The 15,319-nt window shown below is 45.3% G+C and overlaps 1 protein-coding gene across 3 annotated transcripts in view; it reads right to left on the bottom strand.

Moving 5' to 3' along the window:
- The window catches only part of MTHFD1L (methylenetetrahydrofolate dehydrogenase (NADP+ dependent) 1 like), a 148,852-nt gene that overhangs the window by 107,657 nt on the left and 25,876 nt on the right, over positions 1–15,319 (bottom strand). For all 3 annotated transcript variants that reach the window (XM_069955376.1, XM_069955374.1, XM_069955373.1), the window contains 7 exons: positions 11,103–11,187; positions 9,442–9,492; positions 8,839–8,892; positions 6,516–6,634; positions 5,079–5,179; positions 3,090–3,229; positions 1,449–1,542 (listed from right to left, as the gene is read on the bottom strand). In XM_069955376.1, the coding sequence (XP_069811477.1) occupies positions 1,449–1,542; positions 3,090–3,229; positions 5,079–5,179; positions 6,516–6,634; positions 8,839–8,892; positions 9,442–9,492; positions 11,103–11,187 (644 nt within the window). The remainder of the gene's footprint in view (positions 1–1,448; positions 1,543–3,089; positions 3,230–5,078; positions 5,180–6,515; positions 6,635–8,838; positions 8,893–9,441; positions 9,493–11,102; positions 11,188–15,319) is intronic.

Raw genomic sequence — 15,319 nt, 5'->3', positions numbered from 1 at the left:
GACAGATTTTTAAAGCCAAAGCCAGGAATGAAGAAGAGGACAAATCTTAGTCTTTCCTTTATGACCTGTTCTCTGTTTATAGTCTGTTCCTGGCTTTGGCTTAAAAAATCTGTCAGATAAAATTTCTCTGTGTAAAGGCACTGTTACAGTTTCAGATAGATGGTCATCAGGCTCAGTTTGCAGATAGAAGAGGATGTCCATCTCGCCAAAATACACCATAGATAAATAATGTGTTGTTCCTGAGATCATTGATGTAACCAAGACTTGACCTTATGTGCTGATTTGTAAGTCTAGTGATACTTATTGCTATTTAAGGAACCTTTTATATACAAAAAAGCCAGCTCATTTAAGAGTCTCAAAACCCAGGACTAGCCAGATATCCCTCCGGGAAGGACCCAGCCAGGGGGTGGCTCCTGTAAGGAAACCACCAAAACCACCACATTATGTGGCCCTATATGTCAATGTAACAACAAGGGAAAAACCAAGGCCGGAGAGATGTCTGGCCAGTCCTGAGTTTCTTCAACGAGGCTCCACGGAATCTTTTTTCCATTCTTGTATTTCCCAGAGGGCAATGCACCTAGGATGTCACTGTGTTGAGCACTTTAACCAGCAACTGGCGGTGTTATCTTTGGCTGGTCTCCCTGATATCAGTGATCTGTTTCTCTTTATCTAATATAGGAGGAGACTTTACTACACTGACGTAATCACTGGGCTTCCTAGTTAAGCAAATGCGCAATTCTAGAATTCCCAGAATGGTTTGCTTTCCCTCAGTAATATGTCCTCACATTGCTTCTAACCTCAGATTGTGTCCCCTTGTTCACTTCCCTCTCAAATCTTTAGTCCTAATTTAGGCAATAGTAATGGTAGTGCTAGTAGTAGCAGTGGTGGTTGTATTGGTGGTAGTAGTAGGTGTGGTAGTAGGTGTAGTAGCAAAGGCAGTAGTAGTAGTAGTAGTAATAGTAGTAGCAGTGGTGGTGTTAGTAGCGATGGTAGTTAGAGATGAGTGAACCTGGAGCATGCTTGAGTCAATCCGAACCCGATCGTTCGGTATTTGATTAGTGGTGGCTGCTGAAGTTGGATAAAGCCCTAAGGCTATGTGGAAATCATGGATATAGTCATTGGCTGTATCCATGTTCTCCAGACAACCTTAAAGCTTTATCCAAGTTCAGCAGCCGCCGCTAATCAAATGCTGAACAATCGGGTTCAGATGGACTTGAGCATGCTCGAGGTGCGCTCATCTCTAATGGTAGTGGTAGTAATAGGGGTAGTAGTATTAGTAGTGGTGAAGGTAATATAGGAGTTGTAGTAGGAGTGGTAGTAGGGGTAGTAGTAGCAGTAGTGTTAGTAGTAGCAGTGGTGGCATTGGTGGTGGTAATAGTATTAGTAGTAGTGGTATAGGTAATGATGGGAGTGGTAGTATTGGTGGTAGTAGTAGTGGTGCCACCTACCTGAGAAGACAACAATGGTTCCTGGCTTTATCCAGCTGACTGGAATCTCCTGAGGTTTGGCACTTCCAATAACAACTATTTCAGCAGCACTAAGCTAAAAGGGAAATAAAGAACATTACATCAGTTTTTATAGTAGTCTATATACAGTGGTATTCCCCAACCTGTTAAAAACTACAATTCCCATTCTGCGGACAGCTTGTAATTCCCTAAAAGCAGGAGAACCAGAGGCAGTGTCTGTAACAGTCATATAGACAGTCCATGTACTCCAGAAGTGACTGGTAAAGCCAAGAGGTTTGTATGACAGTAACCGAGCCCTGCATATGCATAAACCAACACAGCCTGAGATACACACAAGCGTCATATTGAGACGAGTAAGAGAAAGCCTCCCAGCAGACACTTCTCTCTGAGCCTGACACATATCACTACCGTTTCAGACCTCATCATCCTATGGAACAAAAAAGCCCCTCTCCCATCCTCATGATTTGGGGGGGGGGGGGGGGGGGGGGGGGGTTGGAGGGTTGCGACTCAATTCCATTGAAGTGAATTGAGCTGAATTGGAATACCACACACAAAACCTTAGGACAAGGGTGGTGCTGTTTTTGCAGGTAAGTAGCTGTAACCTTTTAAAGATTAGGCAAGTTTAAACAGTCCAGGTCACAAAAGAAATCATCAGGGGCTGTGAGCTCCAGCAGTTTTGTTATACACCCTTTGGGGGAGATTTAAGGAGACTGGGTCCTGGACATACACCCCTTAGTAAATGCAGCCTGGAAAAAAAGGACAGGGCTTTATTTAACACTGGTGTACAAGTACGCCAGGCTTGATAAATGTCCTCCTTTATTTTATTTTTTTTAAGTTTTCTATGTTAAACTCAAGGTTATACATATGGCCACTAGGTGTCTCCCTTCACTGCGCATGTGTTCAGCTGCAGCACTCAAACACTCAGTAGCAGAGAATCCTGGGAGTGCTTGCATTGAATGGTCAGCTCTCCAGTCACACAGCACCTCTGTAACCACACAGTGACATTATACACAACACAGAGCATTGTTTCCTGGTAGCTGCAGAGCTAATAATCATCCTAAAGTATTGCCCTCAGCTGATATACACCCTGCATGATGGGCAGGAGTCTCTTGTGTGTCACAAAGGATGGGGACTTTTTTTTTTCACAGTGTGGCCATATGTATAACACTAATTTAAACAGAGAAAAACATAAAAAAATAAATGAGTATATACCAAAACTGCTTGTGATTACGATCCCTGTTGACTTTATTTTTTTAAATCGTAACAGGTACAAAAAAAGATCTAACTACAGACTGAGAATAAGAAGTTTACTGTTATTAATCCCTGTATGATGTCATGGCCAAATTTAGACGTCTGCTGCTGCATATGCAGAGCAGCGACAAATCCCATCCGCAGAGCAGCGACAAATCCTAACCTTTCAAAACTGTATTATTCTTATTGAAACAAGGTAATACAAAAGATAAATGGAAGGAGAGAAAAAAAATAAACACAAATACATTTCTAAATAAATACAAATCAACAGACTGGAAAGTGTAAGATAAAGCAGTGACACCATGTGTTTATCTCAGAGATACATATAGAAGCAGCGCTGTGTGGCGGCTCAGCTGTTCTGCAGGTCTGTACCTTGTTCTGCAGCTGCTGTGACTGCCAGGAGCTGACCAGGGACACCGCACCTTTCTTCTGCAGCAGACATTGCAGCGGAGCCTCCAGCGAGCCATCTGCTCCAACGATTAACACATTCTTCCCCTCTAAGGAGTTCTGAGCTACAAAATATAACAGAGTGTATACAGCCGAGCCCAATAAATCTATAGGCACATCTAGACTAGTGATCTATAATACAAGGGGCGTTGCACTTATGTCGTCATAAAGCGATGGTCAGCTTGTACAAATAATGCGGATTTTCCGCTAAGGACCATCGAGATCTGTGAGTGACAAGGCAACATTTGTGCTGCTCTTGTAGTTACTCAGAGGAACGCTGAAACTGATACAGTGTAACAAACTAAAGCTGTGTGAACTCAGGACAAGGTCAGGACAAGTGATCAGCCTCCAAGTGTAAGGGTATGTTCACACTGAGAAATCCACTCGTAATTTAAGGTGATTTGTGCTCTGTTGTCAATTCTTTGGGCGGATTCCGCTAGAGGAATCCTATAGAAGTCAATGGGGCTTGAACTCTGCATAGAATAGGCGAGGAATTTTAAGCAGAAAAATTTGTGAACATGCCCTAATGGTGTTTACACAGACAGATTTATCTGAAAGATTTTTGAAGCCAAAGACAGGAATGGATTTGAGAAGGAGGAGGAATCTCAGTCTTTCCTTTATGAGTCTGTTTATAGTCTGTTCCTGGCTTTGGCTTCAATGATCTCTCAGATAAACCTGTCTGAGTAAACCATTAGACAGCAGGGCAGAATCGGCAACATTGTCCTTACTGCCCAGGTGAAATGTGTCAGTTATTGGTGTGTGCATGTACACGTGTGCTGTGTGACGCTGGCGGTGTAGGCTGGACATTTCAAGAATATGGGACACATTGCAAATCGTAATGTCAGGCTGGGTTCACACTACGCTTTTTTTATCCTTTTTGGGAAGAAAAACAGATGAAAAAATTGATGCGTTTGTGTGCATCCGATTTGACAAATTTTTCATTTACTTCCATTAAAAAAAAAAAAAAAAAAAAAAAGGAATCAAAACGCATCCTTTTCTTTTCCTAATGTGCACAAAAACGTGGTCGTCCTAATTTTTGTGCATGTTAAAAAAGGCTGTGTTTTGATCCTTATTATTATTTTTATATTATTATATTATTATTTTTATATTATTATTATAATGAAAGACCATAGAAAAATAGCTCAAAACGGAGGAAAATAACCCAAAACAAACAAAAAAAAAAAAAAAAACAGTCTTAGGCTACGTTCACATTAGCGTTCGTCCTTCCGGCACCATTCCGTCATCCTTTTCATTTTTAGAGAAAGCAAAAAGGAAATTGTTGGATCCAATATAATCCCCATAGGTTTCAATGATATTTTATTGTGCTCTGTTTGACCAAATAGTTAGTATGCAATAGGTTCAAGTTCTGTCTTTCTGAACGGATGAAAAAATTGTGTTTGCAGTATTTTATTTCCGTTTTCAAAAGCGGAACTTAAAACGGATTGATGCAATCCGTTTTTTTTATAATGACAGTCAATGGTGACGGATCGAAACGGAAGGTTAATCCGTTTGCGTCTGTTGCTCAAGTTTCTGTCCCATTCCGTTTTCTAGTTGGAGCATGCACAGAAGGGGAGAGAAGACAGGAAACTCTTCTGGGGAGGAAGGGGAGGAGCTGAAAAAAAATGTGAAAAACAGACACGAACGGAATTACTAACGGATGGCAGCGGAAGCAAACGGATGGCAAGCTTCCGCTAATTTTACTAAAACCAACAGTTAGACTAACATTTTTGGCTATCCGTTTGCATCCCTTAGCAAATCCGTCTTTAGTTATCAGTTTACAAAAAAATTTATGGATCCGTCAGTTTCATGTAAAAACGCTAGTGTGGCCGAGCCCTTAACCCAGCCTCATCCAGCATTTGTATATCTGTTCAAAGAAAGTGGATTTGTTGTATATGACTCCCCATAAGCGCTTACCCATCAGTTCTATTAGCTCAGTGATGCCAGTGGCAGCAGGTGAGATGAAGCCATCTAGAGCATTGCTACGGACCATCTTCCCCAAGTTAACATCAGTCACCCTATTCAGACACAAAAAAAGAAAAAAAATTCATTTACCAAGATGATGTTTCTATCAAGTTTTACATCCCACAATAAGGTTATGTCCCCACTGAGTTTCTGGCACATATTTCTTAATGTGTACACCCACCGCTTCCAGCAGGGATATGCAACGTGCAGAAGTGATATAAAGCATGATTGCAATTTACATTCATTATTTTATTTCAGTTACATGGGACTTCATGTGTTTAGGTTTTTTATTTTTTTTCAAAGACTGTAAACAAAGGAATCCCCATGTTCCTCAAGTCATCTGCACTTACAGAGAAGGCAGTCATGTGATTGATGGACACACTGAGCTGTGATACTCTGTACTGGCCGCAACTTCATGTGTTTAGTCTGTTTTTTAACCAGCACAAGACTAAAAAGCTTCAGGAGACTGGACCTGGATACAGTAAGTATAGCTGGTATATAGCTGCCTTCAGGAGACTGGACCTGGATACAGTGGGTATAGCTGTTATATAGCTGCCTTCAGGAGACTGGACCTGGATACAGTAAGTATAGCTGTTATATAGCTGCCTTCAGGAGACTGGACCTGGATACAGTAAGTATAGCTATTGTATAGCTGCCTTCAGGAGACTGGACCTGGATACAGTAAGTATAGCTGTTATAGAGCAGCCTTCAGGAGACTGGACCTGGATACAGTAAGTATAGCTGTTATATAGCTGCCTTCAGGAGATTGGACCTGGATACAGTAAGTATAGCTGTTATAGAGCAGCCTTCAGGAGACTGGACCTGGATACAGTAAGTATAGCTGTTATATAGCAGCCTTCAGGAGACTGGACCTGGATACAGTAAGTATAGCTGTTATATAGCTGCCCTCAGGAGACTGGACCTGAATACAGTAAGTATAGCTATTATATAGCAGCCTTCAGGAGACTGGACCTGGATACAGTAAGTATAGCTGGTATATAGCAGCCTTCAGGAGACTGGACCTGGATACAGTAAGTATAGCTGTTATATAGCTGCCTTCAGGAGACTGGACCTGGATACAGTAAGAATAGCTGTTATATAGCTGCCTTCAGGAGACTGGACCTGGATACAGTTAAGTATAGCTGCTATATTGCAGTCTTCAGGGGGCTGGACCTGGATACAGTAAGTATAGCTTTGTTTTAAAGCATGATAACTAAATAATAATTGTAAATTGCAGACTTTTTTTATATTACATCTCCAGTTAAATTAAGTTTTGAGAGATATACTGACAGTTCACTTTGAAATTCGCACAAAAACTTGTTAACCAAGATAAATCCTCCCAGTGTGTGTCCCTTGATGCTAGTCCCAATATAAGAAGACTTGTGTTACCCATCCACATCTTTGTCCGGCTTCACTGCATTAAGCACTTTAACGCTGGGTTTAGCCAAATGCAGGACCAGCCCATGTACGTTTGGGTCTTCATTAAGTTTCAGGATCTCATCAATAATCTAAATACAAATAGGATGAAATAACATTAAAAGGAAAAATACTAAATACATTTACATATTTACAAAGATCGGGGGATCATTATTGGCTTACTGTATGAAAGCAACACATGAAAATCAGAAACACAAGGTCCAGCCTATTACATTGCAGAGTCCGCTATAGATATCTCACCCCTGTACAAGGCAGTAAAGTCTATGGTGAATATCCGCTGCATTTCCACAACATAAATAGCATGCTGTGAGTACAAAAAAAATAAAAATTCTAGAAAAATTCAATTTCACCAAAATCCATGACAAATCCCTCTGATAACTACTCCCATTTATCTATGATGGGTTTGTCAGGTCATCCTTCTTTAACAGGCGGTGTACACTATATCAACTAATGTAACAAGACTGTCACACCATGTGATCAGCGCCTTACCTTGTACTGGTATTTGTGAAAAAATAAATAAAAAAAAAAAACAGCCATGGACCAAGGAGAAAAAGTACAATGGAAAGCTCTATATTTCTGTGCCTTAACCCCTTAAAGTCAAAGCCAATTTTCGTTTTTGCTCTTTTGCTTTTTCCTCTTTATGTTTAAAAGGCCATAGCGCTTGCATTTTTTCACCTACAGAGCCACATGAGCCCTTATTTTTGGCGACACCAATTGTACTTTGCAATGACAGGCTTAAATTTTTCCATAAAATATACTGCAAAACCAGAAAAAAATAATAATTTGCGCTGTCAAATTGAAAAAAAAACAAAAAAAAAACAACTTGTTTTCATTTCAGGGAGTTCTGTGTTTACACCGTTCTCTCTATGGTAATAGTGACACGTTATCTATGTTCCTCACATCAGTACGATTACAACTATATGTAACTTGCATAAGTTTTATCATATTTGTTGGCTTTTAAAAAAATTAAAACTTTTTTTTTTAAATACTAAATGTCTTTAAAATCGCTCCATTCCCAGGCTTATAGCACCTTTATCCTTTGGTCTATGGGGCTGTGTGAGGTGTCATTTTTTGCGCCATGATCTAATCTTTCTATCGGTATCTTGATTGTGTATATATGCAATTTTGTGATCACTTTTTATTGCTATTTTTCTGGATTTGATACAACCAAAAATTTGCAATTTTGTACTTCGTTATGTTTTTGCGCTTACGCCATTTACTGTGCGAGATCAGAAATGAGATAATTTAATAGTTTGGGCAATTACACACGCAACAATACCAAACATGTTTATTTATTTATATATAGAACATGGGAAAAGGGGGTGATTAGGACTTACAAATCACACAGCAGTGGTCTCTGATAGAGATCAGTGCTGTGTATATACAAAGCACTGATCGACTAGATCAGTGATCCATTGTTCCGGGGCGACTGCAGTCTGCAGAAATGTATTGCAGAGTCGGGATCAGCGCCAGTGTGATGCTGAGGCTCGGCCCGGGCAGAGGAACGGATCTCCCCTCCCTGATCGCATCGTGGGAGTTCCGTCCCACTAGACACCAGGAGCACAGCATTTAAATGCAGCTGTCATGTTTGACAACTGCATTTAAATGCTTAATTAGCCGGCGCAACAAAGGGGCCCACGTGGGCTAATAGGCTAGCTCCCCGGCTGCAGATAGCACGTTACGTTGCAGGAGACTGTCAGGGGCACTGTGGGGACATGGGAACAGGTAAGTATACATTGTCTATTATGTTCCCCCCACCACCTGCCTGCATGGGAATTTCTTTTTATTTTCGCCAGACTTTTCCTTTAAACCTACTCCTGGTTTTGGTTTCAAGTATTGATGCAAAATAGTGACCCAAATACTGCTGAGTGAAAGTGTCCTTATAGCGGTAACTTTATACATTTATTCATCTGAACACAGGACAGTGAAGATGGAATTCTTGCAATGTCAGGTTCACATTTCACAGCAGCTGTCACACAGAGGATTGGGTTTCCCCTTTAAGACATAAGTTAGCCGCCTCCTCTCACGTGTAATGAATGAACATACTGTAGTGCCATGAGCTTCAGACATGTCCTAAAGCAAGCGAAGCTCAGACGGCCAGCCAAGCAGCTGTAGCAGGAAGAGGAATCTGGTAAAAACTAGTATTCAACAAAGCAAAAGCCATTATGCATCCCAAGGGTCACTTACGGAAAGGTTCTATAGGATATGATGCCCCATAGCGATCCACACACATTAGATGAACATGGTGCACTCCATTCTGTGGCTTCACACTTACCTCTTCATCTCTACTCTCCTTTGGTAGACGTATGTAAAGGACATCCACTCCAAGCTGGAAAAATTAAGAGACAGGACATACAGCAGCTGATAAGTACTAGAAGACTGGAGATATTTGAATTGAAAAAAAATTACAAATTTTTTGCACCAGCTAATTTGAAAGAACCACCATACATGAAGGCTACCATACAGAAGCTCAGACTCATCTACATGAATGGAAATACTGTGCTGGTGGGGTGCAGGGCAGGGCATGGGGCTTATGGATGTATTCACACCTACTCAGCTGTGGTGGAGTGAAAGGTGGCAGCTCTAAAAGTGTTTAGGGGTGCGTTCACACGTAAAGGATCTGCGGCAGATTTGATGCCGTGTTCAGTTATTTAGATCAAATCTGCTGCGGATCCACAGCAGAAAATTCGCAGCGATACGGTGTGTGTGAAGCTACCCTAAAAGTTTGCGCTAGTGTACTGACTGACTCCGGTCTACAGAACACCGTCCGTGCACATACAGTGTTTTTGCGGACGTGTGAATAGCCCCTTAGTGTACAACACACTATTACAGGTGACTGGTTACTACATGAGCAACATCTTGTGAAAATCTAACTCACCTCCTGTGCAAAGTGTCTGGTTGTCTGCAGCGTTATGTCATCTGTGTCTGCCTGAAAACGGTAACAGGATAAAAAAAAAATTATGTTTGACAAGAGGGAAGAAGAAAAAAAAAAAAAAAAAACGTGAAACTCCTACACTGGGACTTCTTGAAAAGGTTCTATCCCAAGGAACGGGGAATAACATAAGAGCTCAGAGCTCATACATAGGAGGAGGGGCAGTAATCCATACAGACCATCACACACCTGACGGCTGCACAACAGATGCAGGGGTAAAGTTCACTTATTTGAATGCTGGAATACATGGCAATACTTCCACTTACAAGTATAGGGAGTAAAAACCTCTAAGGCCGGGTATACACTTATCCAGCAGCTTCTCCCTCCAGTGCAGTAGAAAAGCACCAGAAGGAAGCGCATCTCTGAACGGATCCCATTGTTTTCAATAGGACAGTTCGAAGCATCTGCCGTGTTAATATTGGCGCCTGATAGGCCGTATTTTAGACCGCATTTTGCAGCATTCTGACTTAAAGCTTGTCCAGTGAGCCAGTGCCGCATCCATTAAAGTTTTTGGAGCGCCAGAGGCATCACCATGTATAGAAGTACACATTCTGCATCCTCCAGCGCTCCAAGGAGAGAAGAGGAGGCAGCTCAGCACTCTCCATCTACAGTAGAGGCTTCCCTGTTGTCCCCCTATAGTAGATGGCACACTCTGCTGCTGCCTCAAATAGTAGCGGGCCCTATAGCAGGTGGCCCCCTGCGAGTTCTACCCCTATAGCAGCTGGCCCCCTGTGAGTTCTACCCCTATAGTAGAGGCCCCCTGTGAGTTCTACCCCTATAGTAGAGGCCCCCTTTGATTTGTACCCCTACAGTAGAGGGTCCCTGTTAATTGTACCCCTATAGTAGCTGGCCCCCTGTGAGTTCTACCCCTTTAGTAGAGGCCCCCCTTGATTTGTACCCCTACAGTAGAGGGTCCCTGTTAATTGTACCCCTATAGTAGCTGGCCCCCTGTGAGTTCTACCCCTATAGTAGCTGGCCCCCAGCAAGTTGTACCCCTATAGCAGCTGTCCCCCTGCGAATTCTACCCCTATAGTACCTGGCTCCCTGTGAGTTCTAACCCTATAGTAAAGGCCCCCTTGGAGTTCTACCCCTACAGTAGAGGGTCCCTGTTAATTGCACCCCTATAGTAGATTAGTCCATGTGCTGGTGCTCCCTATAACAGATGGACCCCTGTAATTCTGCCCCTGTGTTGTCCTGCTATAGTAGTGCGCCTTTTGCTTTCAAATTCAAATTAATAGAGGAAAAAACTGATGGACAATTTATTTATTTTTTATTGAAAAAAAAAATAAAAAAGGATAGAAAACCTGACAACAAGTGATGTGTTTTTGGGATCAGTTGCAGCATCAGATGTGACGGTTTCTGACAAAAAACTGAAAAGTCCTGGCAGGTTCTCTTTAATTCCCCGTCCCTAACGCCAACCAAAAAGCAGCAAGGTTTAGTCCTCCAGCCCATCTGATCCCCTCTACAATGATCTCGGCTGATTCGCTGGCAGATCCCTGGTCTCCGCAGGAAAGTGTGAGCCTTTATATCAGTATAACCCCAACCTCAGCGTTTATTAGGATGAAACCATCTGGAGCGCCGAGCAGCGAATCATACGCTCTACTTACCTGAATTATGGCCAGAACTGGCTTGAAGGCGGCGTTCTCTTTTTGTAAGTTCCTGAACGTGTCTTTCGATCGCTGAATTATGTTCCTGCATAGAAAAGAAATAGCAGAAAACGACAGATAAAGCAGCACCAAATAGACGGATTCATGAGAGGGCTGACTGAGAAGAGACTGACGCCTGGGCTTTCGTATTCCTTTTAATGAGATAATATATTAAGATGATAAAAATTTGCAGTTATAGAACTTTATTAAAGTCCTTCAATGGAAACCAATCAGCAGGATGGTGCTCTTATGGTTCCCAGTATCGTAGTATAGAGCTACTGTGCGGCTCCCCAGGACTACCAGCCACAGCAGTAGCTTTAGTAAGGGGAAAAAGTACTTTTATTCTGCCACACGAGGCTGTCAGACCCAGGACAGAAAGGGACAATCTCCTCTTTGGAGATGGCGCAGGTGAACCAGAAAACCAATAAAGTTGACTTGGAGTCACATCTAATAAGTCCGAAGTTTTAATTGTGGCAACGCGTTTCTGCCCGCCAGTGTGACCATCTCTCCTACCCATCCTGTGTGACGCGGCTCCATTAGAATAAATAGAGCCATGTCACTGTGGGTTGGCAGGCTCATACCCAGTGCTTCATGCAGGGCCCGTGCTCGGTGATAGACCGGCGCTGTGCACGGGAACCTGGTGGTGGCTCCAAAAAATAAAAATAAAAAAATAAAATAAAAAAAAATAAAAAAAGGTCCGCTGCACCCACCAGCTAGTTCATTCACGTAAAAGACAAAAAGCGATGTTTCAGTGGTACATCGACTTTAAGGCCCGTTCACATTATAGTTTTGCATCCTGTTAAGCCGGCCTTTTGACTGCTGGGCAAAATTACCAATAACTAAGACAGGAGGAAACAGGACAGGAAGATCATGCAGGTTCCTTATTGTGAAATAGAAGTCAATGGTGTCAGGGCCGGCATCCTGTGTAAGGGACCTCTGATCTCTAACCTTGAAAGAAAAACTTTCACCCGGATACAAAACTCTGGGCCCCAAACACCTTAAATTCCACTGAAAGTCCAAAGCTCTTGTGTCATCAGAGGGCAGTATTGCATCACACAGGCGTCACTAGAGGATGTCCGTGCCCCCTCCCCCATCTACCTCCAGGGGCTGCAGCAACCATCTCCATACCAACAGATGGCTGGAATATCTACTATCTGATCCATACAGGCTCTGATACACAGCACAGTCTGTACGGGAACAACAGGTCCAGTACATAACGGCCAATAATCGTTCGGTCTAAGAGGTCACGTTAAATGGCAATGATCAGCCGAGCCCGGCGGCAACGTGTGATGGAGGGGGGGGGCAGCAGCAACGTGTGACAGGAGATGGGGGGGCAGCGGCAACGCGTGACAGGAGATGGGGGGGCAGCGGCAACGCGTGACAGGAGGGGGGGGGGCAGCGGCAACGCGTGACAGGAGGGGGGGGCAGCGGCAACGCGTGACAGGAGATGGGGGGGCAGCGGCAACGCGTGACAGGAGATGGGGGGGCCCGGCAGAAACGTCTGACAGGAGAGGGGGGGGGGGGGCCAGCGGCAACGTGTGACAGGAGGAGGGGGGCAGCGGCAACGCGTGACAGGAGGGGGGGGCAGCGGCAACGCGTGACAGGAGGGGGGGCCCGGAAGAAACGTCTGACAGGAGAGGGGGGGGGGGGGCAGCGGCAATGCGTGACAGGGGAGGGGGGGCAGTAGCAACGGCAACGTGTGATGGAGGGGGGGGGCAGCAGCAACCTGTGACGGGGGGGGGGGGGGGCGGCAACGGCAACGTGTGACAGGAGAGGAGGGCCCCGCGGCAACGTGTGACAGGAGAGGGGGGGGGGCAGCGGCAACGGCAATGTGTGATGGAGGGGGGGGGGGGCCAGCAGCAACGTGTGACAGGAGGGGGGGGGGCGGCAACGGCAACGTGTGACAGGAGAGGGGGGGGGCCAGCGGCAACGCGTGACAGGAGAGGGGGGGGGCCAGCGGCAACGCGTGACAGGAGAGGGGGGGGGGGGCCAGCGGCAACGCGTGACAGGAGAGGGGGGGGGGGCCAGCGGCAACGCGTGACAGGAGAGGGGGGGGGGGGCCAGCGGCAACGCGTGACAGGAGAGGGGGGGGGGGCCAGCGGCAACGCGTGACAGGAGAGGGGGGGGGGGGGCGGCAACGGCAACGTGTGACAGGAGAGGGGGGGGCCAGCGACACCCCCTTTTATACCATAGATGTCCATGGGAGTTCTGTGCCATGTTACCCCCCCCCCCCCCCCCCTGCACCTTCAAATCAACCGCTGTCAGAAAGTGCCATAGATTTGTAATTTACTTCTATTAAAAATCTCCAGTCTTCAAGTACTTAGCTGCTGTATGTCCTGCAGGAAGTGGTATATTCTCTCCAGTCTGACACAGTACTCTCTGCTGCCACCTCTGTCCATGTCAGGAACTGTCCAGAGCAGGAGAGGTTTTCTATGGGGATTTGCTGCTGCTCTGGACAGTTCCTGACATGGACAGAGGTGGCAGCAGAGAGCACTGTGTCATACTGGAGAGAATACACCACTTCCTGCAGGACATACAGCAGCTGATAAGTACTGGAAGACTGGAGATTTTTTAATAGAAGTAAATTACAAATCTCTAGTACATTTTTGGTGAACCTGTTGAAAGAAGAGGTTGCTGGCATATACCGTAGTGAACTCAAGATGAGCCCATAGATTTCAATGGGCCAACATAGCCAACTAATAAACACTTTCAGCCTACTTTCCAAACATGTAAGTGTGATCTGCTGTGTTATAGAGTCCTGCAGAGGCATCTTTGGAAAAAAAATTGACTGAATGTATTCACTAGTTACTACATGATCACAGAGCGCGACTTTATACAGTATATTGGCAACTTGACAAAACACGATGCCAACGTAACCGCGCACAGACAAGTAGGAGCCCTGCGGACCTCATAGGCCTCATGCTGCTAATTCCCCACACATATAGGCCTATGCTCCATAGAGCAGGATACTATACTATGAAGCACCGGTCATTACTCACATGTAGTGCGGATCTGTCCAAATATTCAGGAGCAGAAACATTATCTGAGCCCAAACGCCTGGTGATAATCCGGAACATTCTGACAGATCTGCTCAGCACTCACATGTGGTCGCTGGGGCCTGTGCCGCTCTCTGCACTTATATCAATATACACACAGGTACAGGAAGAGCGATAATATGCCGAACCAGCCGTGTAATAGAGACAACGATTATCAACTCATCCTGGCTTTACATCCTGACCTAAAATCATCAGCTGAAGCATGGCAACGCGTAACCGCAACGCACAACCACGTGCAACAGTGACAACACGTAACCGCACCGCACAACCACGTGCAACAGTGACAACACGTAACCGCGCCGCACAACCACGTGCAACAGTGACAACACGTAACCGCACCGCACAACCACGTGCAACAGTGACAACACGTAACCGCGCCGCACAACCACGTGCAACAGTGACAACACGTAACCGCACCGCACAACCACGTGCAACAGTGACAACACGTAACCGCGCCGCACAACCACGTGCAACAGTGACAACACGACAACACGTAACCGCGCCGCACAACCACGTGCAACAGTGACAACACAGCAACACGTAACCGCGCCGCACAACCACGTGCAACAGTGACAACACGGCAACCGCGCCGCACAACCACATGCAACAGTGACAACACAGCAACACGTAACCGCGCCGCACAACCACGTGCAACAGTGACAACACGTAACCGCGCCGCACAACCACGTGCAACAGTGACAACACGGCAACACGTAACCGCAACGCACAACCACGTGCAACAGTGACAACACGTAACCGCGCCGCACAACCACGTGCAACAGTGACAACACGGCAACACGTAACCGCAACGCACAACCACATGCAACAGTGACAACACGGCAACACGTAACCGCAACGCACAACCAAGTCCAACAGTGACAACACGGCAACACGTAACCGCAACGAACAACCACGTCCAACAGTGACAACACGGCAACACGTAACCGCAACGCACAACCACGTGCAACAGTGACAACACGGCAACACGTAACCGCAACGCACAACCACGTGCAACAGTGACAACTGCGCCGCACAACCACGTGCAACAGTGACAACACGTAACCGCGCCGCACAACCACGTGCAACAGTGACAACACGTAACCGCGACGCACAACCACGTTC

The sequence above is a fragment of the Dendropsophus ebraccatus genome, chromosome 15 (genome assembly GCF_027789765.1).
Source record: "Dendropsophus ebraccatus isolate aDenEbr1 chromosome 15, aDenEbr1.pat, whole genome shotgun sequence".
Classification (NCBI taxonomy): Eukaryota; Metazoa; Chordata; class Amphibia; order Anura; family Hylidae; genus Dendropsophus; species Dendropsophus ebraccatus.
This window is presented reverse-complemented; position numbering and strand designations above follow the sequence as displayed.